The sequence below is a fragment of the Cetorhinus maximus genome, chromosome 16 (genome assembly GCF_964194155.1).
Source record: "Cetorhinus maximus chromosome 16, sCetMax3.hap1.1, whole genome shotgun sequence".
Taxonomy (NCBI): Eukaryota; Metazoa; Chordata; class Chondrichthyes; order Lamniformes; family Cetorhinidae; genus Cetorhinus; species Cetorhinus maximus.
In genome coordinates this window covers 105,044,792-105,072,495 of record NC_135894.1, presented here as the reverse complement: position 1 = coordinate 105,072,495, position 27,704 = coordinate 105,044,792, and the positions used below count along the sequence as shown (strand labels likewise).

Here is a 27,704-nt window from a genome sequence, read left to right as displayed (position 1 = left end):
TGCTGGAATATTGTCAGGGCCCATAACCTTCAGCCGTTTCTTGATATCACCTAGAGTGAATTAAATTGGTGAAGACTGGCATCTGTCCTGCTGGGGACCTCTGGAGGTCAAGGTGCTTAACACCATCCAGGACAAAGCAGCCCGCTTAATTGGCATCACATCCACAAACATTCACTCCCTCCACCACCGACACACAGTAGCAGCAGTGTGTACCATCTACAAGATGCACTGCAGGAATTCACCAAGACTCCTTTGACAGCACCTTCCAAACCCACGACCGCTACCATCTAGAAGGGCAAGGGCAGCAGATAGATGGGAACACCACCGCCTGGAGGTTCCCTCCAAGCCACTCACCACCCTGACTTGGAAATATATCCCTGTTCCTTCACTGTCGCTGGGTCAAAATCCTGGAACTCCCTTCCTAACAGCACTGTGGGTGTATCTACACCACGTGGACTGCAGCAGCTCAAGAAGGCAACTCACCACCACCTTTTCAAGGACAATTAGGGATGGGGAATAAATGCTGGCCCAGCCAGTGAAGCCCACATCCCATGAATGAATTAAAAAAAGAGGCAAAGATGGATCATCCACTCGGCACTTCTGGCTGAAGATTGTTTCGGCCTTGTCTTTTGCACTGATATACTGGGCTTCCCCATTATTGAGGGTGGGATATATGTGGAGCCTTCTCCTCCGGTGAGTTGTTTAATTGTCCACCACCATTCACGACTGGATATGGCAGGATTGCAGAGCTTAGACCTGTCCTTGCTTGTGGGATCGCTTAGCCCTGTCGATCTCTTGCTGCTTATGCTGTTTGGCACGCAAGTAGTCCTGTGTTGTAGTTTCACCAAGTTGACACCTCATTTTTAGGAATGCCTGGTGCTGCTCCTGGCATGCCCTCCTGCACTCTTCATTGAACCAGGGTTGATCCCCTGGCTTGATGGTAATGGTAGAGTGGTGGATATGCCGGGCCATGAGGTTACAGATTGTGTTTGAGTACAATTCTGCTGCTGCTGATGGCCCACAGCACCTCATGGATGCCCAGTCTTGAGTTGCTAGATCTGTTCAAAATCTATCCCACTTAGCACGGTGGTAGCGCCAAACAATATGATGGAGGGTATCCTCAATGTGAAGACGGGACTCTTCAATGACTGTGTGGTGGTCACTCCTACCGATACTGTCATGGACAGATGCATCTGAGGCAGGCAGGTTGGTGAGGATGAGGTCAAGTATGTTTTTCCCTCTTGTTGGTTCCCTCACCACCTGCTGCAGACCCACTCTAGCAGCTATGTCATTTAGGACTCGGCCAGCTCGGTCAGTAGTGGTGCTACTGAGCCACTCTTGGTGATGGACATTGAAGTCCCCCACCCAGAGTACATTCTGTGCCCTTGCCACCTTCAGTGCTTCCTCCAAGTGATGTTCAACATGGAGGAGCACTGATTCACCAGCTGAGGGAGGGCGGGACATGGTAATCAGCAGGAGCTTTCCCTTCCCATGTTCGACCTGATGCCATGAGACTTCATGGGGTCCGGAATCGATGTTGAGGACTCCCAGGGCAACTCCCTCCTGACTGTATACCACTGTGTCGTCACCTCTGCTGGGTCTGTCCTGCCGGTGGGATAGGACGTACCCAGGGATGGTGATCGTGGTGGTGGTAAAAACAAAAAACTGCGGATGCTGGAAATCCATAACAAAAACAGAAATACCTGGAAAAACTCAGCAGGTCTGGCAGCATCGGCGGAGAAGAGTACAGTTGACGTTTCAAGTCCTCATGACCCTTCAACAGAACTGTCTGGGACATTATCTGTAAGGTATGATTCCGTGAGGATGACAATGTCAGGCTGTTGCTCGACATGTCTGTGAGACAGCTCTCCCAATTTTGGCACTAGCCCCCAGATGTTAGTTAGAAGAATCTTGCAGGGTCGACAGGGCTGAGTTTGCTGTTGTCGTTTCCGATGCCTAGGTTGATGCCGGGTGGTCTGCCCGGTTTCATTCCATTTTGGATTTCGTAGCGCTTGATACAACTGAGTGTCTTGCTAGGTCATTTCAGAGTCAACCACATTGCTGTGGGACTGGAGTCACATGTAGGCCAGACCAGGTAAGGACAACAGATTTCCTTCCCGAAAGGACATTAGTGAACCTAATGGGTTTATGACAATTAACAATAGTTTCGTGGTCACAATTAGACTAGCTTTATATTCCAGCGATATTAATTGAATTTAAATTCCACCAACTGCCATGGTGGGAGTCATACTCGTGTCCCCAGACCATTTGCCTGGGCCTCTGGATTACTAGCCCAGTAACATTACCATAATGCTACTGCCTATGGAACATAAAAGGCTGAAATGGACCAGATGGGCCAAATGGCCTGTTTCTGCACTGTACACTTGACTGAGTGTGGCATCAAAGAGCCCTCCCAAAACTGAAGTCGATGGGAATCGGGGGAAAACTCCATTTGCTAGGTAGGATTGAAATCCTACCTAGCAAAGGAAGATGTTGTGGTTGTTGGAGGTCAGTAATCTCAACTCTAGGACATCACTGCAGGAGTTCCTCAGGTTAGTGTCCTCAGCCCAACCATCTTCAGCTGCTTCATCAATGACCTTCCTTCCATCATAAGGTCAGAAGTGGGGATGTTTGCTGATGATTGCACAATGTTCAGCACCATTCGCAACTCCTCAGATACTGAATCAGTCCATGTCCAAATGCAGCAAGTCCTGGACAATATCCAGGCTTGGGCTGACAAGTGGTAAGTAATATTCAAGTGCCAGGCAATGACCATAGAGTCATAGACGCCTACAACACAGAAAAAGGCCCTTCGGCCCATCGAGTCTGCGCCAGACAAACAAGTACCGAACTATTCTAATCCCATTTTCTAGCACTAAGCCCATAGCCTTGTATGCCATGGCATCGCAAGTGCACATCCAAATACTTCTTAAATGTTATGAGGGTTTTTGCCTCTACCACCCTTTCAGGCAGTGAGTTCCAGATTCCCACCACCCTCTGGATGAAAAAATTCTTCCTCACATCCCCTCTAAACCTCCTGCCCTTTCCCTTAAATCCAAGCCCCCTGGTTATTGATCCCTGCACCAAGGGGAAAAGTTCCTTCCTGTCTACCCTATCTATGCCCCTCATACACCTTTATATGCCTCAATCATGTCCCCCCTCAATCTCCGCTGCTCCAAGGAAAATAACCCCAGTCTATCCAGTCTCTCCTCATAACTAAAACGCTCCAGCCCAGGCAACATCCTGATAAATCTCCTCTGCACTCTCTCTAATGCAATCACATCCTTCCTATAATGCGGATTCCAGAACTGCACACTATACGCCAGCTGTGGCCTAACCAGCGTATTATACAGTTCCAGCATAACCTCCCTGCTCTTATATTCTATGCCTTGACTAATAAAGGCAAGTATCCCATAGGCCTTCTTAACCCCCTTATTTACCAGTCCCGCTACCTTAAGGGACCGATGGACATGCACACCAAGGTCCCTCTGATCCTCGGTACTTCCCAGGGTCCTACCATTCATCGTGTATCCCCGTGTCTTGTTTGTCCTGCCCAAGTACATCACCTCACACTTATCTGGATTAAATTCCATTTGCCACTGATCAGTCCATCTGACTAGCCTGTCTATATCCTCCTGTAATCTAAGGCTATCCTCCTCTCTGTTTACCACCCCACCAATTTTCGTGTCATCTGCGAACTTACTGATCAACCCTCCTATATTCAAGTCTAAATCGTTTATATATACGACAAACAGCAAGGGACCCAACACCGATCCCTGTGGAATCCCACTGGACACAGACATCCAGTCACAAAAACACCCCTCGGCCATCACCCTCTGCTTCCTGCCACTCAGCCAATTCTGGCTCCAATTTGCCAAATTGCCTTGAATCCCATGGGCTCTTATCTTCGTTATCAGTCTCCCATGCGGGACCTTATTCAAAGCCTTGCTGAAGTCCAAGTAGACCACCTCCAACAAGAGAGAATCCAACCATTTCCACATGTCATCGCTGAATGGGCAGATAAGTGTCAGATGAGATTTAATGCAGAGAGTGCAAAGTGGTTCATTTTGGTAGGAAGCCCAAGGTGTGGCAATATAAAATAAAGGGTACAATAATAAAAGGGCGCAGAAACAGAGAGACCTGGGGGTAATGTGCTCAAATCATTGAAGGTGACTGAACAGCTTGAGAGAGCAGCTAATAAATTAGATGGGATAAATACAGAAAATGCTGGAAAACTCAGCAGGTCTGGCAGCATCACAGAATCACAGAGTGCAGAAGAGGCATTTCGGCCCATTGAGTCTGCACCAACATGTGAGAAACACCTGACCTACCTAGCTAACCCCATTTACCAGCACTTGGTCCATAGCCTTGAATTTTATGACGTACCAAGTGCTCATCCAGGCACTTTTTAAAGGATGTGAGGCAACCCGCCTCCATCACCCTCCCAGGCAGCGCATTCCAGACCGTCACCACCCTCTGGGTAAAAACGTTTTTCCTCACATCCCCCCTAAACCTCCTGCTCCTCACCTTGAACTTATGACCCCTCGTGACTGACCCTTCAACGAAGGGGAACAGCTGCTCCCTATCCACCCTGTCCATGCCCCACATAATCTTGTACACCTCAATCAGATCGCCCCTCAGTCTTCTCTGCTCCAACAAAAACAACCCAAGTCTATCCAACCTCTCTTCATAACTTAAATGTTTCATCCCAGGCAACATCCTAGTGAATCTCCTCTGCACCCCCTCCAGTGCAATCACATCCTTCCTATAATGTGGTGGCCAAAACTGCACACATTACTCCAGCTGTGGCCTCACCAATGTTCTATACAACTCCAACATGACCTCCCTACTTTTGTAATTTATGCCTCGATTGATAAAGGCAAGTGCCCCATATGCCTCTTTCACCACTCCACCCCACTAACATGCCCCTCCGCCTTCAGAGATCTATGGACACACACACCAAGGTCCCTTTGTTCCTCAGAACTTCCTAGTATCATGCCATTCATTGAATACTTCTTTGTCAAATTACTCCTTCCAAAGTGTATCACCTCACACTTTTCAGGGTTAAATTCCATCTGCCACTTATCTGCCCATCTGACCATCCCGTCTATATCTTCCTGTAAACCAAGACACTCAACCTCACTATTAACCACTCGGCCAATCTTTGTGTTATCCGCAAACTTACTAATCCTACCCCTCACATAGTCATCTATGTCGTTTATATAAATGACAAATAATAGGGGACCCAGCACAGATCCCTGTGGTACGCCACTGGATACTGGCTTCCAGTCACTAAAGCATCCTTCTGTCATCACCCTCTGACTCCTACAACTAAGCCAATTTTGAATCTACCTTATCAAATTACCCTGTATCCCATGTGCATTTGCCTTCTTTATAAGTCTCCCATGTGGGACCTTGTCAAAGGCTTTGCTGAAATCCATATAAAGTACATCAACTGCACTACCCTCATCCACACACCTGGTCACCTCCTCAAAAAATTCAATCAAATTTGTTAGGCATGACCTCCCTCTGACAAAGTCATGCTGACTATCCTTGATCAAACCTTGCCTCTCCAAGTGGAGATAGATTCTCTCCTTCAGAATTTTCTCCAATAGTTTCCCTACCACTGACGTGAGCCTCACTGGCCTGTAGTTCCCTGGCTTATCTCTACAACCCTTCTTAAATAGCGGAACCACATTATCTGTTCTCCAGTCCTCTGGCACCTCCCCCGTGGCCAGAGAGGAATTAAAAATTTGGGCCAGAGCCCCTGCGATCTCCTCCCTTGCCTCCCTCAGCAGTCTGGGACTCAAATCATCTGGACCTGGAGATTTGTCCACTTTTAAGCCTGCCAACACCTCCAATACCTTGACACTCCCTATATCAATTTGCTCAAGAACCTCGCAGTCTATCTACCCGAGTTCGATGCCTTCATCCTCATTCTCTTGGGTCAAGACGGATGTGAAGTATTCATTCAACACTCTACCAATGTCCTCTGGCTCCACCCATAGATTGCCGCCTTGGTCCCTTATGGGCCCTACTCTTTTCCTGGTTATCCTCTTCCCATTGTTATGCTTAGAGAGTATCTTGGGATTTTCCCTACTTTTACCAGCCAGAGCTTTCTCATGTCCCCTCTTTGCTCTCCTAATTGCTTTCTTCAGCTCCACCCTGCACGTTCTGTACTCCACTAATACCTCCGCTGATTTGCTTCCTGCTAAAAGCCTCTCTTTTCCTTCTCATCATAACCTAAATATCTCTGGTCATCCATCTCTGGGCTTGTTATTCTTTCCTATCACCCTAGAGGGAACATGTTGAGCCCTGTACCCTCCCCATTTCCTTTTTGAATGCCCCCCCACTGTTCCTCTGTAGATTTCCCCACAAGTAGCTGTTCCCAATCTACCTTGGCCAGATGCTGCCTTATTTTACTAAAATCCACTCTCCCCCAATCCGGCTTCATTCCCCAGAATTGGGTCCAGCACTGCGCTGTCCCTTGTTGGACCCTCTACATATTGACCTAAAAAGTTCTCCTGTACACATTTCAAGAAATTCACTCAATCCAAGCCCTTAACACTATGTCTATCCCAATTAATGTTGGGAAAGTTGAAATCACCTAATATAATTACCCTATTGTTATTGTTTTTACACACCTCCACATCTGTGGAGAGAGGAACAGAGTTAACGTTTCGAGTCTGTATGATTCTTCTTCCGAGCTTCTTTGTCCTGGATGGTGTCAAGCTTCTCAAGTGTTGTAGGAGCTGCAGTCATCCAGGCAAGTGGAGAGTATTCCATTACACTCCTGACTTGTGCCTTGTAGATGTTGGACAGGATTTGGGGAGTCAGGAGGTGAGTTACTCACTGCAGGATTCCCAGCCTTTGACCTGCTCTTGTAGCCACAGTATTTATATGGCTAGTCCAGTTCAGACTCTGGCCAATGGTAACCCCCAGGATGTTGGTAGAAAAGATGTTGATCGCAAGAGTTGAGTATTGCAAAAAGCCTGGAGTAGTACAGAATTTGCAAGGATGAAATTAAAAAGGAAAATAGGAAAGCAAAGAGAAGGAATGAAAAATTATTGACAAGTACAATCAAGGAAAACCCAAAGAGCAAGAAAATAACCAAGAAAAGAGTCGAGCCAATTAGAGAGGAGAAAGGTGTTAGGAACTAGATAAAGTTTAAGTTGGTTGTGTTTGTATTTGTGGGTGTTAGGAATAAGCTATAGCTTTAAGTTTACTTGTGGGTTAAAAGGGTGAAACCTGGGTCTAGTTTCACTTTAAAGAGTGTTGCCTGCAGGTCTATGGGATTGTTTGAATACCTGCATTCTAATGAGGTTTTATGACTCTTTAAGTAGAAAAACTGGGCTGTTGCCTAGCAACAGGAGGCCCACAGACACAGAGAAACAGAACAGCAGTTTTTTTAGTTCAGTTGGAAACAGGAGCTTAGAGAAACTGGATAGGAGGGAACTGTAGGAAGCTGATTTCCCAAAAGAACAGAAGGGGATCCAAAGAAGACCTTCTAGTCAAAGGAAAAGAACAGGAACCTGGAAAAGGTCCTGTTAAGTGAAGTTAAGAGTGAGAAGCAGAGAAAGTTTCCAAGCTTAAAGGGAGAAAGCTGCAGGATGCAGACTTAAAGCAAAATAGGCTTGCGAGAAGCCAGAAGATCCAAGGAGACAGCCAAAGTTTACTATGGGCCTATGAAGCAGTTATGTCCTGTTGGCATGGTTGAGGATCTGAGAGAGAGTGCATGGAAGGCAAAGCTTGAGTGCACGTGTGATCCAGGGGAGAGGAACATCAGAAGGAAAGACCTAAACCCTGGAAGTAGACCCTTGTGGAAGGCGTCTGAGAGAAAGCGTCGTTTGGGAGAAGATGCCAAAGCGAGTTCTTCGAGAGTGGAGATTAGAAACCCTCGTGTGAAAGATGGAGTTCAGTGAGGACGGTCGGGTCACGGTGTGACAAGCGTCTGGGGGGAGTTGGTGAAGGATCCATAGCATCTGTTTGGGGTGGCATCTGTCACTTGGTTTCAGAGTGTGGTGTGTCTGACCACAGGGTGTCTATTGGTACATGGACTGTGTACTTACTGTGAATATTAGAGTATAAGGTAGCTTTTGTAACTTGTGTTATCCTTACGGATCTGTATATATCTGTAAAGATATGGTTGTGGGTGAAGGAATTTTGTAATATAGTTCATCTTTTCCTGTTTAATAAATGTTTTATTCTTATGTTAAAAGTTCATTAGCTGACCCCTGTGACTTTGTTCAGTAGCCGCCCTCCATTTTCTAAATATAAAATAAAAGTTAGGACTTATCAAGCTGGTTTTCATCCTGGGATCTGGCCTGTCCAGTAGTAATACTGGACAGGCATCGTAATAAAGGTAACCTGCGTGTGGAGGCGGAGAGATGGGCACAGTCCTTAAATGAATACTTCAGGTCTGTCTTTAGCAAAGAGAGGGAAGAAGCAGACATTGTAGTTAAGAAGGAGGAAAGTAAAATATTGGATGGGATAAACATAATGAGGGAGGAAATATTAAGGTATTTTGCATCCTTAAAATCACCTGTCCTGGATGAAATATATCCCAGGCTGCTAGGAGAAGAAATAACAAAGGCTCTGACCATTATTTTTCAATTCCCTCTGGCTACAGGTGTGCCAGAGGACTGGAGGAGAGCTAACATTTGTACCATTGTTTAAAAGGGGAGAAGTTTATAAACTTTGGTGGTGGACAAAGTTTGGATAAAAATCTGAGAGACGATGTAAATCGTCGTTTAGAGGGGCATGGATTAATCAAAGATAGCCAGCGTGCATTTGTTAAGGGAAGATCATGTCTGACTAACTAGAGTACTGCATACCGTTCTGATCACCACATCACAAAGGATGCGATTGCATTAGACAGGATACAAAACAGATTTCCAAGATGTTGCCAGGAATGGAGAATTTTATGTGGAAAAATTGGATAGGCTAAGGATGTTTTCTTTGGAACAGTGGAGGCTGAGGGGAGATTTAACTGAGATGTTTAAAATTATGATGGGCCTAGGTAGAGTGGATAGGAAGAAGATTTTCCATTAGTAGAGAGGTCAGTAGCCAGGGGGCAGAGATTTAAAGTCATTGGTAAAAGGATTAGAGGGGAGTTAAGGAGTATTTTTTTCATGCAGAGGGTGGTGAGTGTCTGGAACTCACTTCCTGAAAGGGTAGTAGAGGCAGAAATCCTCATCATATTTAAAAAATACTTGAATATGCACCTTAAGTGCTAGAACCTACATGGTTACCAGCAGAGATACAATGGGTCAAATGGCCTGCTTCTGTGGTGTAAATGTTTCGATGTTTCTATGAATGGAATTGTAGTTTCTGTTTCATTTTTCCCTTACAGCATTCAAGGCGAATGTAAAGACCGACGCAGCTGATGTCGATGAGCAGGTTGCTGATAATACAGAGGCCGCTGATGCCTCTGAAACTGACGGCCCTGATACAGACGCCCCTGATACAGATGCCCCTGATACAGACGCCGCTGAGACAGATCCCCCTGAGACAGGTGCCCTTGTGATCGATGCCCCTGTGACCGACGCCCCTGAGACAGATGTTCCTGCAGCAGACGCCACTGAGACAGATGTTCCTGCAGCAGATGCCGCTGAGACAGATGATTTTGAGATGGGTGCTCCTGGTATAGATTTTCCTGGTACAGAGGTCCTTCTCGGTACAACAGAAGGTGCTGAGGCTGAGAGAGACGTGATCGCAGAGTGAGGCTGTGGCAAGAGGACAGAACCCTGCACGAGTAGTTGGGTGGAGAGCACCACCAATTATAGAAAAACACATGGTTACAGGCTGAAAATACAGAATGTCTTAAAAATATACACAACACAAAAACAAGAAGTGACTGGGCCTGCTGACTGTTACTTTCTGGTGTTTTTTTATCAAGGAGAGCAAGCTTCCTTATTGGGGTGTGGACAGTAGTATGATTCATCATTCCATCAAAATTTATTTCCTTAAAAATAAATGTTGAATATAAAGGTTGTCAGAAATTGTTCATTGTCATTGCAAAAAATCCCACTCCTTTGTAAATGCTATTCATAATGACTAGACAGAGCTTGTTGCCTAGGCTCGTGGAAATGACTGGCAGTCATTGTAGCAGTCAGTCCATTATATGCCATTACGTTTGAACCAACTATATTTTAAGAACCATTCTCAGGTGAACATTAAGAGTTTCTGTACTCGGTCGCAACAAGGCAATGAGTTCAGCAGAGAACTTTATTCCTCCTCCCAACAAGCAGAAAACAAGAGATCACTGAGCCTAATATCAGCATCTCAGCCTCCTTTATTGTATGGGCTTAAATCCAGTTTAGATGGAGGGATTAAAGCCCATTGAGTCTGTGCCAGCTCTGTGAAAGAGCTATCCAATTTGTCGCACTCACCCTTTTTCCCTATATCCCTGCACAATTTTCCTCTTCAGATATTTATGCAATTTCCTTTCAAAAGTTACGATTGAATCTGTTTGCACTGCCCTTTCTGACATATGGTTCACCTGCTGATCTAGAAATATATTAATAATTTAGACTATACAGAGCACCATTTCAAAATTTGTAGATGACACAAAGCATAGGTGGAATGAGCAGTGAGGAGGATGGTGATAGACTTCAAGAGGACATAGACAAGCTGGTGGAATGGACAGACAAGTGGCAGATAAAATTTAATGCAGAAAAGTGTGAAATGATTCATTTTGTTAGGAAGAACAGGGAGAGACGATGTATAATAAATGGTACAATTTTAAAAAGGATGCAGGAGCAGAGGGACCTGGGGATATGGGTGTTGAAGGCAGCAGGGCCGGGTGAGAAAGCAATTGATAAAGCATATGGGAGTCTGGGCTTTATAGACACACAGCGGAGAATTTAATGCTCTCCCTTGTGGTGAGTTTGATGTTGGCGGGGGCACCATTTAATTAGGCAGGGGGGTGCTGGGTGGGGACCTCACCACCTTTCCCCCTCCACTCCAATAAAGTCTGTGGTGTGAAAGCCTGTGAATGGCCTTCCTGCCCTGCCACCAATTGAGGCTTTTCATTGGGAAATTAATGTTTACTAAAGGACACGATCCCGCGATCACTGTATTAACCCAGCAACGGGCAGGGGACTTGCCATCAGGAGTGCACAAGGAAACCCTGCCAAATTTGCTTGTGGGTTCCCAAGGTGGGTGCTGTCTTGTTCAAAGGTACTTGGTGACTGATTGCTGCTGAGAGACACCACCGTCCTTGCTGCTGAGCTCCCTCCCTATGACCCCCACTCCATCACCACCCTCCTGCCATCACTCATCTGTGCCTGGGTCTCTCAATGATCCTGGGCCTCAGGTGGTGCATTACTGGCAGCAGCCACTGCCTCCGCAGGGCTCCTTTGTCCCTGGGGAAGGCCTGCTACAGCCCTGTTAAATACCTGAGTGGCACTTAATTCAGCAAGCCTTCACTAATGGAAACAACGCAAAGCTATCACTGGCTCTCCAGCAATTGGGTGAGACACCCATCGTCTCGGTTAAATACCACCCGCTGTGTACAAAAGCAAGGAAGTTAAGGTAACAATTTATTAAGTACTGGTTTGGCCTGAACTGAAATATTGTGTCTGATTCTGGGCGTGGAACTTATAAGGAAGTGGAGGTTTTAGAGAGGATGCAGAAAAGACTGACAAGAGCAGTTCCAGGGATGTGAGGCTTCAGTTTTATGGATAGAATGAGAAGGTGGAGCTTTTTTTTATTCATACTCGAATGTGGGCGTCACTGAGTAGACTGACATTTATTACCCATCCCTATAGCCCTTGAGAAGGTGGTGGTGAGCTGCCTTCTTGAACCGCTGCAGTCCATGTGGTGTAGGTACACCCACAGTGCTGTTAGGAAGGGAGTTCCAGGATTTTGACCCAGCGACAGTGAAGGAACTGCGATATATTTCCAAGGCAGGATGGTGAGTGACTTGGAGGGGAACTTCCAGGTGGTGATGTTCCCATGCGTCTGCTGCCCTTGTCCTTCTAGATGGTAGCAGTCGAGTGTTTGGAAGGTGCTGCCGAAGGAGCCTTGGTGAGTTTTTTTATTATTTATTCATGTGATGTGGGTGTCACTGGCCAGGCCAGCATTTATTGCCCATCCATAATTGCCCTTGTTCAGAGGGCATTTAGGAGTCAACCACATTGCTGTGGGTCTGGATCACATATAAGCCAGACCAGGTAAGAAGGGCAGATTTCCTTCCCTAAAGGTCATTAGTGAACCAGATGGGTTTTTACAACAATCAATTTATGGTCATCATTAGACTTTTAATTTCAGGTTTTTATTGAATTCAAATTCCACCATCTGCTGTGGTGAGATTCGAACCTGGGTCCCCAGAGCATTACCCTGGGTCTCTGGATTACTAGCCCAGTGACAATACCATAATGTCCCCGCCTCCCCCTTCCTGCAATGTATCTTGTAGATGGTATGCACTGCTGCTACTGTGCTCCTGTGGTAGAGGGGGTGAATGTTTGCGGATGGGGTGCCAATCAAGCTTTGTCCCACTGATTCCCATTGACTCCAGTTTTGCTAGGACTCCTTGATGCCACACTCGGTCAAATGAGGTCAGGAGCTGAGTGGCCCTGGCGGAACCCAAACTGAGCATCAGTGAGCAGGTTATTGCTAAACAAGTGCCGCTTGATAGCACTGTTGATGACCTCTTCCGTCACTTTACTGATGATCGAGCGCAGACTGATGGGGCAGTAATTGGCCGGTTGGATTTGTCCTGCTTTTTGTGTACAGGACATACTTGGGCAATTTTCCACATAGCTGGGTAGATGCAAGTGTTGTAGCTGTACTGGAACAGATTGCCTAGAGGCGCAGCAAGTTCTGGAGCACAAGTCATCGTACTATTGCTGGGATATTGTCAGGGCCCAGAGCCTTTGCAGTATCCAGTGCCTTCAGCCGTTTCTTGACATCACGTAGAGTGAATCGAATTTGCTGAAGACTGGCATCTGTGATGCTGGGGTCCTCCAGAGGAGGCCGAGATGGATCATCCACTCGGCATTTCTGGCTGAAAATTGTTGCAAATATGTGGCATGGTGTCTAGTTTTGCTTTATGAAGCTCTTTGGGACATTTTATGACGTTAAAGATGCTATATACAATAAGTTGTTCTTGCTGTTAGCTCCTCACATGTCCTCTCTAACTTTATCTTGTCCATGAGGTCCACCTCCAGCTGCCTTGATGCTACTCCCATTAAACTGACCACCCAACTTCTCTTGGTTTCCATGTTAGCTGATATTGTTAATGCTTCTCTCTCTTCAGGTGCTGTTCCCCTCCCTTTCGAATCTGGCATCATCGCCCCCTCCTGAAAAATCCAACCCTTAACCTCCCTCTGTCCTGGCAAACTATTGCTGCATCTCTAACCTCCCTTTCCTCTACATTGTCATAGAATCATAGATCCTTAGGGTGAAGAAGGAGGCCATTTGGCCAATTGTGTCTATGCCAACTCTCTGCAAGAGCAAGTTAGCCAATCCCATTCCCCCAACCTTTCCTCTTGGCCCTGCAAAGATTTTTTCTTCAGATACATATGACATTCAAAAAGAATAGGAAGGTAGGTTAAGGTGAAGGGGTAGCACTGTTAATCAAGGATGGCATTGGTGCAATAGTTAGAGATGACCTTGGTTCAGGAGATCAGGATGTAGAATTGGTTTGGGTGAAGATAAGGAATAGTAGGGGAAAGAAATCGCTCGTGGGAGTTGTCTACAGGCCCCCTTAACAGTAACCACAATGTAGGACAAAGTATACAAGAAGAAATATTGGGTGTTTGTAATAAAGGGACAGCAGTAATCAGAGGTGATTTTAATCTAAGAATCACAGAATTTTTACAGTGCAGAAGGAGGCCATTCGGCCCTTTGAGTCTGCACTGGCTCTTTGAAAGAGCATTCTACCTAGCCCCACTCCCCTGCCTTATCCCCATAACCTTGCACATTTTCTCTTTTCAGGTAGCAGTCCAATTCCCTTTTGAAACCTTGATCGAATCTGCCTCCACCACCCTCTCAGGAAGTTTGTTCCAGACTCCAACCACCCTCTGGGTGAAAAAAGTTTTCCTCACATCACTTCTACTCCTTTTGCCAATTATTTTGAATCTGTGCCCTCTAGTTCTTGATGTTCTCATGAGTGGGAACAGTTTCTCACTAGTTACCCTGTCCATACCCCTCAGGATCTTCAATACCTCTATCAAGTCTCCTCTTGGCCTTCTTTTCCCCAAGGAAAACAATCCCAACCTCTCCAATCTATCCTCATATCTACAGTTCTTCATCCCGGGAATCATTCTTGTGAATCACCTCTACTCTCTCCAATGCCTTCACATCCTTCCTCAAGTATGACGCCCAGAACTGGATGCAGTGGACCAGATGAGGCCTGACTAGTGTCTTATATAAGTTCAACGTGATCTCCTTACTCTTGTACTCAATGCTCCTATTAATAAAACTTAGGATACCATGTGCTTTATTAACTGGACTCTTAAGATGCTCTGCCATCTTCAATAACCTTTTTTTTATTCATTCATGGGATGTGGGCTTCACTGGCTGGGCCAGCATTTATTGTTCATCCCTAATTGCCCTTGAGAAGGTGGTGATGAGCTGCCTTCTTGAGCCGCTGCAGTCCATGTGGTGTAGGTACACCCACTGTGCTGTTAGGAAGGGAGTTCCAGGATTTTGACCCAGCAACAGTGAAGAAACAGCGATATATTTCCATGTCAGGATGGTGAGTGACTTGGAGGGGAACTTCCAGGTGGTGTTCCCATCTATCTGCTGCCCTTGTCCTTCTAGATGCTAGTGGTCGTGGGTTTGGAAGGTGCTGTCTAAGCAGCCATGGTGAATTCCTGCAATGCATCTTGTAGATGGTACACACAGCTGCTACTGTGCATCGGTGGTGGAGGGAGTGAGGATCGAGAGTAGACTGATGGTGCAGTAATTGGCCGGGTTGGATTTGTCCTGCCTTTTGTGTACAGGACAAAGATGGGCAATTTTCCACATGGCCGGTTAGATGCCAGTGTTGTAGCTGTACTGGAACAGCTTGGCTAGGGGCACGGCATGTTCTGGAGCACAAGTCTTCAGTACTATTGCCAGAATATTATCAGGGCCCATAGCCTTTGCAGTATCTAGTACCTTCAGCCATTTCTTGATATCATATGGAGTGAATCAAATTGGCTGAAGACTGGCATCTGTGATGCTGGGGATCTCTGGAGGAGGCCGAGATGGACCATCCACTCGGCACTTCTGGCTGAAGATTGTAGCAAATGCTTCAGCCTTATCTTTTGCACTGATGTGTTGGGCTCCTCCATCATTGAGGATGGGGATATTTGTGGAGCTTCCTCTTCCAGTTGTTTAATTTTCCACCACCATTCATGACTGGATGTGGCAGGACTACAGAGCTTAGATCTGATCCGTTGGTTGTGGGATCGTTTAGCTCTGTCTAACACTTGCTGCTAATGCTGTTTGGCACGCAAGTAGTCCTGTGTTATAGTTTCACCAGGTTGACACCTCATTTTTAGGTATGCCTGGTGCTGCTCCTGGCATGCCCTCCTGTACTCTTCATTGAACCAGGGTTGACCCCCTGGCTTGATGGTAATGATAGAGTGGGGGATATGCTGGGCCATGAGGTTACAGATTGTGTTTGAGTACAATTCTGCTGCTGCTGATGGCCCACAGTGCCTCATGGATGCCCAGTCTTGAGTTGCTAGATCTGTTTGAAATCTATCCCATTTAGCACGGTGGTAGTGCCACACAACACGATGGAGGGTATCCTCAATGTGAAGGCGGGACTTCGTCTCCACAAAGACTATGCGGTGGTCACTCCTACCGATACTGTCACGGACAGATGCATCTGCGGCAGATAGATTGGTGAGGATAAGGTCAAGTACGTTTTTCCTTCTTGTTGGTTCCCTCACCACTTGCGCAGACCCAGTCTAGCAGCTATGTCATTTAGCACTCGGCCAGCTCAGTTAGTAGTGGTGCTACCGATCTACTCTTGGTGATGGACATTGAAGTCCCCCACCCAGAGTATATTCTGCACCCTTGCCATCCTCAGTGCTTCCTCCATGGTTCAATACTGATTCATCAGCTGAGGGAGGGCGGTACGTGGTAATCAACATTTCCTCTCCCTTGTTTAACCTGATGCCATGAGACTTCATGGGGTCTTTAGTCGATGTTGAGGATTCCCAGGGCAACTCCCTCTTGACTGTATACCACTGTGCCGCCATCTCTGCTGGGCCTGACCTGCCGGTGGGACAGGACATACCCAGTGATGGTGATGGTGATGTTGGTGCTTGGGACATTATCTGTAAAATATGATTATGTGAGGATATCTATGTCAGGCTGTTGCTTGAATAACCTGTGAGACAGCTCTCCCAATTTTGGCACTAGCCCCCAAATGTTAGTCAGGAGGACCTACATATACACCAAGGTCCCTTTATTCCTGCACCTCCTTTAGAGTTTCTCCTTTTATTTAATACTGTCTCTCCATATTCTTCCTGCCAAAATTAATCACCTCACACTTCTCTGCATTGAACTTCATCTGCCGCTTGTCTGCCCAATCCACCAACATGTCTATGTCCCTTTTGAAGTTCAAGACTATTCTCATCACAGTTGACAACATTTCCAATCTTCGTATCATTTGCAAATTTTGAAATCATGCCCGGCACACCACAGTCTAGTTCATTAACGTATATCAAGAAGACCAGGGGTCCCAACACTGATCCCTGGGAAATTCCACTACAGAACTTCCTCCAATCTGAAAAACAACCATTTATCACTACTCTCTGTTTCCTGTCACTCAGCCAATTTCTTATCCAAGTGCTTACTTTTATTCCATGAGCTAGAATTTTGCTCACAAGTCTGTTGTGTGGCACTGTATCAAATGCCTTTTGAAATTCCATATACACCACATCAACTATATTGCCCTTGTCAACCTTCTCTGTTACCTCCTCAAAAAACTCCAGCAGGTCAGTCAAACTTGATTTTCCCTTAATGAATCCATGCCGGCTTTCCTTAATTATCCCACACCTGTCTAAGTGATTATTGATTTTGTCCCAAACTATAGCTTCTAGAAGTTTCCCTACCACTGAAGTCAAACTGACTGGTTTGTAATTGCCAGCTTTATCCTTGCACCCCTTTTTGAGCAAGGGTGTAACATTCACAATTCTCCAGTCCTCTGGCACCTCCCCTGTGTCTAAGGAAGACTGAAAGATTATCACTAGTGCCTCTGGAATTTCCACTCTCACTTCCCTCAGTACCCTTGGATGCATCTCATCCGGTCCTGGTACCTTATCAATTTGAAGTAAAGATAGCCTTTCTAACACCTTCTCCTTCTCAATTGTAAATTCCTCAAGTATACCAGTTACCTCTTCCCTCACCTCAGCCTGGGTAGCAAGTTCTTCCTTTGTAAAGACAGATGCAAAGTATCGGCCCCACCCTTTCTTTTACCACCCTTTTATTATTTACATGCTTATAGAAAACCCTGAGATTCCCTTTCATGTTAGCTGCTTGTCTCTTTTCAAGCCCCTTCCTTGTTTTTCTGATTAGTTTTTTCACTTCCCCTCTGATCCTTCTATATTCAGCCTGATTCTCCATTGTATTTTCTACCTAACATCTGTCATACACATATTCCTTCCTTTTCATCTTTACTGCTATCTCTCTCGTCATCCCGGGTGCTCTGGATTTATTTGTCCTACCTTCAAGGGAATGTACCTTGATATTGACTGCAATGCCTCTTCTTTGAAGGTGGCCCATTGTTCAGCCACCGTCCTTCCTGCCAACATTTGATTCCAACTCACACAATTCAGATGCATTCTCATCCCATCGAAATTGGCTTTCCCCCAATTAATTACCCCTGCTCTGGATTGTGCCCTGTCCTTTTCCATGATTAACCTAACCCTTATGATATAATGGTCACTGTCCCCGAGATGCTCTCCCACTGATATTTGATTCACTTGGGCCAACTCATTCCCCAGAACCAGGTCCAAAAGTGCATGTCCCATCGCTGGACAGGAAACATACTGCTGTAGAAAATTATCTTAAACACATTCTAGGAACTCTCGTCCCTCTTGTCCCTTTGAACTATTCCTATCCAGTCTATATTTGGATAACTGACGACTGATATTATAATTACTCTATAATTCTTGCAGCTCTCTGTAATTTGTTTCTCTACATTCCTTCTGCTGTTATACTACACCAATCAATCTTATTGCACCTTTCCCATTCCTTATCTCTAGCCAGAGAGATTCCACCCTTGACCCCTCTGGAACATCTTCTCTCTCCAGCACTGTAATGTCATCTTTAACCAATATTGCCACTCCCCCCCCCCACATTGTTTTCTTTCTTTCCTGTCTCTCCTAAACACCTTGTACCCAGGAATATTTAATGCCCAGTCCTGCGCTGTTATAGCAATAATATCATAATTCCATTTGTCAACCTGTGCCTGCAGTTTACCAATCTTATTAACCATACTCCGTGCATTCACACACGGGCACGTTAATCCTGATTTAGGCTTTTTTTACTTTCCCCCTTATTCTGACCCCATCTAATGACTTACTGTTGCCTACTCTAATTCTATCAAACTCTCCAAGTATCCTATCTACCTTGATGCAACTCTCTGCTGTATCCTCGTTATCAGTTGTTACTTCTCTCCTTCCCACTGCCAGTTTTTCTCCTCTGCACTCTGGATTACCCCCAGGTTCCCATTGCCCCCCAGGTTCCCATCCCCCTGCCAATCTAGTTTAAACCCTCCTCAACAGCACTAGAAAACCTCCCCATGAGGACACTGGTCCCAGTCCTGTTAAGGTATAACCCATCTTTCTTGTACAGGTCCCACCTGCCCCAGAACCGATCCCAATGCCTCAGAAATCTGAAGCCCTCCCTCCTACTCTATTTCTCCAGCCTCAATCTTCCTGTTCTAATGCTCACTAGCACATGGAAATGGGAGTAATCCTGAGATTACTGCTCTGGAGGTCCTGCTTTTCAATTTCCTTCCTAACTCCCTAAAATCTGCTTTCAGGACCTCATCCCTTTTCCTGCCTATGTCATTGGTCCCAATATGGACCACGACCTCTGACCTTTCACCTTCCCCCAGAGGAATGTCCTGCAGCTGCTCTGTGACATCCTTGACCGTGGCACCAGGGAGGCAACATACCATCCTGGAGTCACGTCTACAGCCTGTCTGCTCCTCTAACTATGGAATCCCCTACCACTGCAGCACTTCCACTTTTCCTCCTCCCCTCCTGTGCAGCTGAGCCACCTGTGGTGTCAGGGACTTGGCTCTTGCTACAGTCCTCCTAGGAACCATCTCGCTCACCAGTATCCAAAATGGAAAAGTGGTTAGAGAGTGAGATAGCCTCAGGGGATTCCTGCACCACCTGCCTGTTTCTCTTCGATACCCTGGCAGTCACCCATTCCCTCTCTGCCTGTGTACTTCTTAGCTGCGGTGTGACCACCTCACTAAACTATCCACGTAATCTTCAGCCTTGCAGATGCACCACAGTGACTCCAGCCGCTACTCAAGCCCCGAAACTCGGAGCTCAGGTTTCTGCAGCTGGTGACAATTCCTGCAGATGTAGTCATCAAAGGCACTTTGTGCCTGTACAACTTCCCACATACTGCAAAATACACATTCCATATGGCCAAGCTGCACTGACATACCTTAAACTTCATATAAATTGTCAACTGCCACTCACGAATCATCGTCTCCTCTCCCTCTTGCGCCTCTTTATGAAGTCTCCCTCTTTTTATAATGAAGTCTCCTTGCTCTCTGTGCTCTTTTTAAAATGAAATCTCCCTGCTCTCCGCGTTCTTTTTAAAACAAATTCTCCTCGCTCTCCATGCTTTTTTTAAAATTAAGTCTCCCCACTCTGCGTGCTCTTTATAAATAAACTGTAAAAATCAGATTGGCAGCAGTAGCCTAGATGAGGAGTTCATAAAATTCTTTTGAGATAGATTTTTGGAGCAGCTCATTCTGGAACCAACCAGAGAGCAGGTTATATTACACTTGGTATTGTGTCATGTGACAGGATTAATTAATAACCTCAGAGTGAAGGTACCCCTAGGTAATAGCGACCACAATATGATTGAATTTTACATCCAGTTTGAAAGGGAGAAGAGTGGGTCTAAGACTAGTATTTTAAACTTAAATAAGGGCATGTGGGCATGAAAGCTGAGCTAGCTGAAGTGAACTGGGATACTAGGCTAAGGGATAGATCAATAGAGAAGCAGTAGCAGACATTTAAGGGGATATTTCAGAATATTCAGGATAAGTATGTTCCTACCATAAAGAAAAATTCTAAGGGAGGACCCATCATTCATGGTTAATTAAAGAAGTTAAGGAAAGCATCAAACTTAAGGAAAAAGCATATAATTGCACAAAAATGAGCAGCAGGTCAGATGATTGGTCAGAATATAAAGAACGGCAGAGAATGACTAAAAGGTTAATCAGGGGAAAGAAATTAGAGTGAGAGGAAGCTCGCTGGTAATGTAAAAACAGATAGCAAGAGTTTCCACAGGTATTTAAAAAGGAAAAGAGTAAGTAGAGTGTTGGTCCCCTACGGAGTGACAATGAGGAGTTAATAGTAGATGATAAGGAAATGGTGGATGAAATGAACAAATATTTTGCTTCTGTCTTCACTACAGAGGATACAAGAAACATTCCAGTAATAGCTGTAAATCAGGAGGTGGAAGTGAGAGGGCAACTTGGTGAAACTACAATCACTTGGGTAGTGGTACTGAGCAAACGATGAAGCTAGGGGCTGATAAGCCTCTCGGGTCCTGATGGACTTCATCCTAGGGTCATAAAAGAGGTGGCTAATGAGGTAGTAGATGCGTTGGTGTTAATTTCCAAAATTCACTAGATTCTGGAAAGGTTCCATCAGACTGGAAAGTAGCAAATATAACCCCTCTATTCAAGAAGGGAGGGAGACAGAAAGCTTTTACAATTGATATCCATGATGTAGGTGAGGGGAGCGAAAGCATAGTAGCTAACTTTGCAGATGATAAAAAGATAGATGATAAAGTATGTTTGTGAAGAGGACATAAGGAGGCTGCAGACGGATATAGATAGATAGAGTGAGTGGGGAAAAAATCTAACAGATGACGTATAACGTGAGAAAATATGAAGTTGTTCACTTTGGCAGAAAGAATAAAAGAGCAGAGTATTACTTAAACAGAGAACAGCTGCAGAATTCCGAGGTGCAGAGGGATCCAGGTGTTCTAGTGCATGAGACACAAAAAGTTAGTATGCAGGTACAGCGAATAATTAAGGCGGCTAATGGAATGTTATCCTTTATTATGAGAGGAATTGAACATAAAAGTAAGGATGTTATACTTCAGTTATACAGGGCATTGGTGAGACTGCACCTCGAATACTGTGTGCAGTTTTGGTCTCCTTATTTAAGGAACGACATAAATGTGTTGGAAGCAGTTCAGAGGAGGTTTACTAGATTGATACCTGGAATGAGTGGGTTGTCTTATGAGGAAAGGTTGGACAGACTGGGCTTGTTTTCACTGGAGTTTAGAAGAATGAGGGGTGACTTGATTGAAGTTTACAAGATCCTGAACGGCTTTGACAAGGAGGATGTAGAAAGAACGTTTCCCCTTGCGGGTGAGTCCAGAACTAGGGGGCACTGTTTTAAAATTATGGGTCACCCTTTTAGGACAGAGATGAGGAGAATTTTTTTCTCTCAGAAGGTTGTGTGACTTTGGAACTCTCTGCCTCAGAAGACAGTGGGGGCGGGGTCATTGAATATTTTTAAGGCGGACGTAGATAGATTTATATTAGGCAAGGAAACCAAAGGTTACTGGGGGTAGGTGGAAATGTGGAATTTGAAATGGAAACCGATCAGCCATGATCTTATTGAATGGCAGAGCAGGCTCGAGGGGCTGAATGGCCTACTCCTGTTCGTGTTTCATATGTTCGTATGTAAATAATTAGCCAAGTATCTTTTGAAAGTCACAATTGAACCTGCCTCACCGCACTCAAGCACTGCATGCCAGGTTCTGATCATTCATAGCGAAAACAATGTTTCTATATGCCATATTTGTTCTTTTGACAATCACCTTTAATCTGTGCCCTCTGGCTCTCGATCCTTCCACCACTGGGAACAGTTTCTCCCTATCTACTCCGTCCAGACCACTCATGATTTTGAATACCTCTATCAAATCTCCTCTTGACCTTCTCTTCTCCAAGGAGACTGCCCTTGACATCAAGGCAGCATTTGACTGAGTGTGGCATCAAGGAGCCCTAGCAAAACTGGAGTCAATGGGAATCAGGGGGAAAACTCTCCACTGGTTGGAGTCATACCTAGCACAAAGGAAGATGGTTGTGGTTGTTGGAGGTCAGTCATCTCAGCTCCAAATGCAGGGTTCCTCAGGGTAGTGTCCTAGGCCCAACCATCTTCAGCTGCTTCATCAATGACCTTCCTTCCATCATAAGGTCAGAAGTGGGGATGTTCGCTGATGATTGTACAATGTTCAGCACCATTCACGACTCCTCAGATACTGAAGCAGTCCATGTGCAAATGCAGCAAGACCTGGACAATATCTAGGCTTGGGCTGACAAGTGGCAAGTAACATTCGCACCACACAAGTGTCAGGCAATGACCATCTCCAACAAGAGAGAATCCAACCATCACCCCTTGACATTCAATGGCATTACCATCACTGAAGCCCCCACTATCAACAACCTGGGGGTTACCATTGACCAGAAACTGAACTGGGCTAGCCATATAAATACTGTGGCTACAAAAGCAGGTCAGAGGCTGGGAATTCAGCACGATCCTGGCTGATCATCCATTTCAATGCCTTTTTCCCACATTATCCCCATATCCTTTATATCATAAACGGAATGACCCATTTATTCTTACTCTCTCTTTACTGTTAGTCAATTCTTAATCTGTGCCAGTATATTACCTCCTATCCCATCTGCTTTAATTTTGCTAATCAACCTCCTGTGGGGGCCTTTATCAAAAGCCTTCTGAAAATCCAAGTATACTCCGTCCACCGACTCCCCTTTATCATTTCTGCTGGTTACACCCTCAAAAAACTCCCAACAGAATCATCAAACATGATTTCTCATTCATAAATCCATGTTGACTCTGCCCAATCAGATCATTATTATCCAAGTATCCATTTATCACATCCTTTGTAATATATTCTAGTATTTTCCCTGCTACTGATGTAAGGCTAACAGGTCTGTGGTTCCCTGTTTTCTCTCTCGCTCCCTCCATGAATAATGGGGTAACATTTGCTACCTTCCAATCTGCAGGAACCATTCTATAATCTATAGAACTTTGGAAGATGATCACCAATTTATCCACCATAGCAACCTCTTTCAACACTCTGGGCTGTAGGTCATCAGGTCCCAGGGCCTATCAACCTTCAGTCCCATTAATTTCTCCAATACAACCTTCTTACTAATACTAATTTCCTTCAATTCCTCATTTTTCCTAGTCCCTTGGATCTCTAATTCTGGGAGATTTCTTGTATCTTCCCCAGTGAAGAAGACAAAAAGTTTAGCTTCTCTGCCACTTCTCTATTCCCATTATAGATTCTCCTGACGCTGTCTGTTATGGACCCACATTTGTCTGGGCAAAACGCTTCCTTTTTTTGAACCTATAGAAGTTTTTACAGTCTGATTTTATGTTTTTTGCTAGTTTATATTCATGTGCTATTCTCCCTTTCTTTGTCAGTTTCTTGGTCCACCTTTGCTGTATTCTAAAATCCTCCAGTTTACTGCTATTTCTGGCAACTTTATAGGCCTTTTCATTTAATCTTATACAATAATTAACAGCGGAGACAATGGTGTAGTGGTAATGTCGCTGGACTACTAATCCCGAGGCCCAGGCTAATGCTCTGGGGATGTGCTTTCAAATCCCACCACAGCAGCTGATGGAATTTGAATTCAGTTAATAAATCTGGAATTGAAAGCTAGTGTTAATAACGGTGATCATGAAACCATTGTCGTAAAAACCCATCTGATTCACTAATGTTGTTTAGGGAAGGAAATCTGCCATCTTTACCGGGTCTGGCCTACACATGGCTCCAGAGACACAGCAATGAACCATAGAAAAGTTACAGTACAGAAAGGGGCTATTTAGCCCCTCGTGTCTGTGCCTGGAAAAAAGAAACTAGCCGCTCATTTTAATCCCACTTCCCAGCCCCTGGTCTGTGGCCTTGCAGGTTCCAGCGCTTCAGGTGCAGATCCAGGTACCTTTTAAATGAATTGAGCATTTCAGCCTCAACCACCAACTAAGACAGTGAACTCCAGACCCCCACCACCCTCTGGGTGAAAAAGCTTTTCATCATGTCCCCTCTAATCCTTCTACCAATCACCTTAAATCTATCCCCCTGGTAATTGACCCCTCAGCTAGGGGAAACAAGTCTTTCCTGTCTACCCTATCCAGGCCCCTCATAATTTTCTACACCTCAATTAAGTCACCCCTTAGCCTCCTCTATTCTAAGGAAAACAACCCTAGCCTATCCAATCTCTCCTCATAGTTGCTGGTTGACTCTTATCAGCTCCTTGAAATGGCATGGCAAGCCACTCAGTTCAAGGGCAATTAGGGATGAACAATAAACGCTGGCCTTGACATCAACGCCCACATCCCATGAAAGAATAAATAAAAAATAACTTCCTTTGCCAGCCACGGTTGACTGACATTTCTTTTTGGGTTTTTGTGCCTTGAAGAAATGTATAAATGTAAACTATGTAATAACTCTTTAAAGACTATTTTTAAAGGGACGCAGTTGTCGTCATCCACGTTGGTACCAATGACATTAATAGAACTAGGAAGGAGGTTCTGCTGAAAGAATTTGAACAATTAGGAGCTAAATTAAAAAGCAGAATCTCCAAGGTAATAATTTTGGAATCACTACCTGAGCCACGGACAAACTGACATAGGGTAAATAAAGTCAAGGAGTTAAATGTATGGCTCAAAGATTGGTGTGGGAGGAATGGGTTTCGGTTCATGGGGCACTGGCACCAGTACTGGGGTAGAAGGGAGCTGTTCCAGTAGGATGGGCTTCACTTGAACCATCTGGGACCAGTGTCTTGGCGAATCGAATAACTAGGGCTGTAGAGACAGCTTTAAACTAAATAGAGGGCGGGAGGGTTCTGGAGAGGGGATATGTAGGCTAACAAAACAAAAGGACATGGCAGCATTGCAGAGTACAAATCAGGAGATAATGAGGGCATGTAAATAAGACAGTACATTAATCATGGGTGACTTTAATCTTCATGTAGGTTGGGAAAATCAAATTGGCAGAGGTAACCACGAGCAAGAATTCATAGAGTGTATTCAGAACAGTTTCCTAGAACAATATGTTGTGGATCCAATCAGGGATCAGGCTATTTTGGATCTGGTAATGTGTAATGAGGCAGGTTTAATAAATGATCTCAGAGTAAAAGATCCCCTCGGAAACAGAAACGATGGTAGAATTTAGCATTCAGTTTGTGAGTGAGAAACTTGGGTAGGAAAACAACTGTGCTAAACTTAAATAAGGGTAATTACAAAGGAATGAGGGCAGAGTTGGCTGGAGGGGACTGGGAAAGGAGTTTAGCAGAAAAGACAGTTGATCCACAATGGCAGATGTTTAAGAAAATAGTTCATGACTCACAATAAAGATATATCCCAGTGAGAAAGAAGGATTCAAGGAAGGGGATAAACCAACCATGGTTAACCAAGGAAGCGAAGGATAGTATCAAATTGAAATAAAAATCATATAATGTGGCAAAGATTAGTGGTAAGCCAGAGGATTGGGAAAGTTTTTAAAAGCAACAGAAGATGACCAAAAAATTAATAGAGAGAAATAAACTTTGAGGGAAAACTAGTAAGTAATATAACCACAGACAGTAAGAGCTCCTTTAAATATATAAAAAGGAAGAGAGAGGCCAAAGTGAACGTAGGCCCCTTAGAGAATGAGGCTGGGAATTATGGGGAATCGGGAAATGGCAGAGGAGTTGAATAAATACTTTGCATCAGTCTTCACTGTAGAAGACTCTAATAGCAACCCAAAAATACCAAATAATCAAGGGGCAAAAGTGTGGGAGGAAATAATTACAGACTGCAGAAAGCTGCAGCACAGAGGGATTTGGGGGTCCTCGTGCATGAATCCCAAAAAGCTAACATACAAGTTCAGCAGGTAATAGGGAAGGCAAATGGAATGTTGGCCTTTATTGCAGAGGGAATGGAGTATAAAAATAGGGAAGTCTTGCTAAAATTACACAAATCACTAGTTAGACCACACCTAGAATACTGTGAACAGTTTTGGTCCCCTTATCTAAGGAAAGATATACTGGTATTGGAGGCAGTCCAAAGAAGGTTCACTAGGTTAATCCCAGGTATGGAGGGATTTTCTTATGGGGAGAGATTGAGTAAGTTGGGTCTGTACTCATTGGAGTTTAGAAGGATGAGAGGCGACCTTATTGAAACATATAAGATTCTTAGGGGGCTTGACAGGGTAGATGCTGAGAGGTTGTTTCCCCTGTGGGAGAATCTAGGACCAGAGGGCATAATCTCAGAGTAAGGGGTCGCCCATTTAAAACAGAGATGAAGAGGAATTTCTTCTCTCAGAGGGTAGTGAATCTGTGGAATTCTTTACCGCAGAGGGCTGTAGAGGCTGGGCCGTTAAGTATATTCAAGGCTGAGATAGACAGGTTTTTAATCGGTAAGGGAATCAAAGGTTATGGGGACAAGGCAGGAAAGTGGAGTTGAGGATTATCAGATCAGCCATGATCTCATTGAATGGCGGAGCAGACTCGATGGGTCGAATGGCCTACTTCTGCTCCTACCATAAGACAGAGTCACACGAGGGAACATGTTTTATTACATTTTTATTCTTTTCATTTCCCTTTTTTAACAATGTTTCATCTCCCTGAGGCAGCTCCGTGCCTCAGGCTTTTCAAGCGCTCACTCATGCGCATGTGTGAAGTTTGCGCTCGGCCCGCTCTCCCTCCTACTGCCATCACCCCCCCACCTCACCCCTGCCCCAAAACCACCCCTGCCCCCAAGGGTGTAGAGGGGCATGAGTTCCTACATTGTGGTCAGGAGAATTTTCTACAGCAGTATGTGTCCAACCCAACGTGAAAAGACGCACTGTTGGAAATGAGGTGGGCCAAGTAGATCAAGTGTCAGTGGGGGAACATTTAGGAAACAGTGATCATTGTATCGTAAGGTTTAGGATGACGGTAGAAATGGACAATGGGCAATCCACAGTAAGAATAGTTAACTTGGGGAGAGCCAACTTCAATGGGGCAAGAACAGAGCTGGGCTGGATAGACTGGAACCAAAGGTTGGCAGGAGAAACTGTAGCTGAACAATGAGCTACCTTCAAAGAAATGCTTTGGGCACAGTCAAGGTATAATCCATCGAAAGGGAAAGAAAGGGCAAACAAATCCTGAGCTCCCTGGATGAAAAAGGAGATTGAAATTAAGATCAAGAAGAAAAAGTGTGTTTATGGCAGGTGTCAGGTAGACAATACAATTGAGAACCAAGTTAAATACTGAAGGTTCAGAGGGGGGGTGAAAAAGCATATTAGAGGAGTGAAGAGGGATTATGAGAAAAGACTGGCAGCCAATATAAAGAGGAATCTCAAAGTCTTCTATCGGCACAGAAATAGTATGGTGGTGGTAAAAGGAGTAGCACCGATTAGGGGCCAAAAAGGGGATTTACATGGAGGCAGGGGGCATGGCTAAGGTGTTAAATGAATACTTTACATTTGTC

General features: G+C 45.0%; 1 protein-coding gene across 1 annotated transcript in view; it reads left to right on the top strand.

Annotated features, from left to right (window-relative positions):
- The window catches only part of rsph1 (radial spoke head component 1), a 72,063-nt gene extending 62,067 nt beyond the window's left edge, over nucleotides 1-9,996 (top strand). The window contains exon 8 of the mRNA XM_078560567.1: nucleotides 9,353-9,996. Coding sequence (XP_078416693.1) covers nucleotides 9,353-9,723 — 371 coding nt within the window. The 3' untranslated portion in view covers nucleotides 9,724-9,996. The remainder of the gene's footprint in view (nucleotides 1-9,352) is intronic.
- Nucleotides 9,997-27,704: the final 17,708 nt, after the last annotated feature.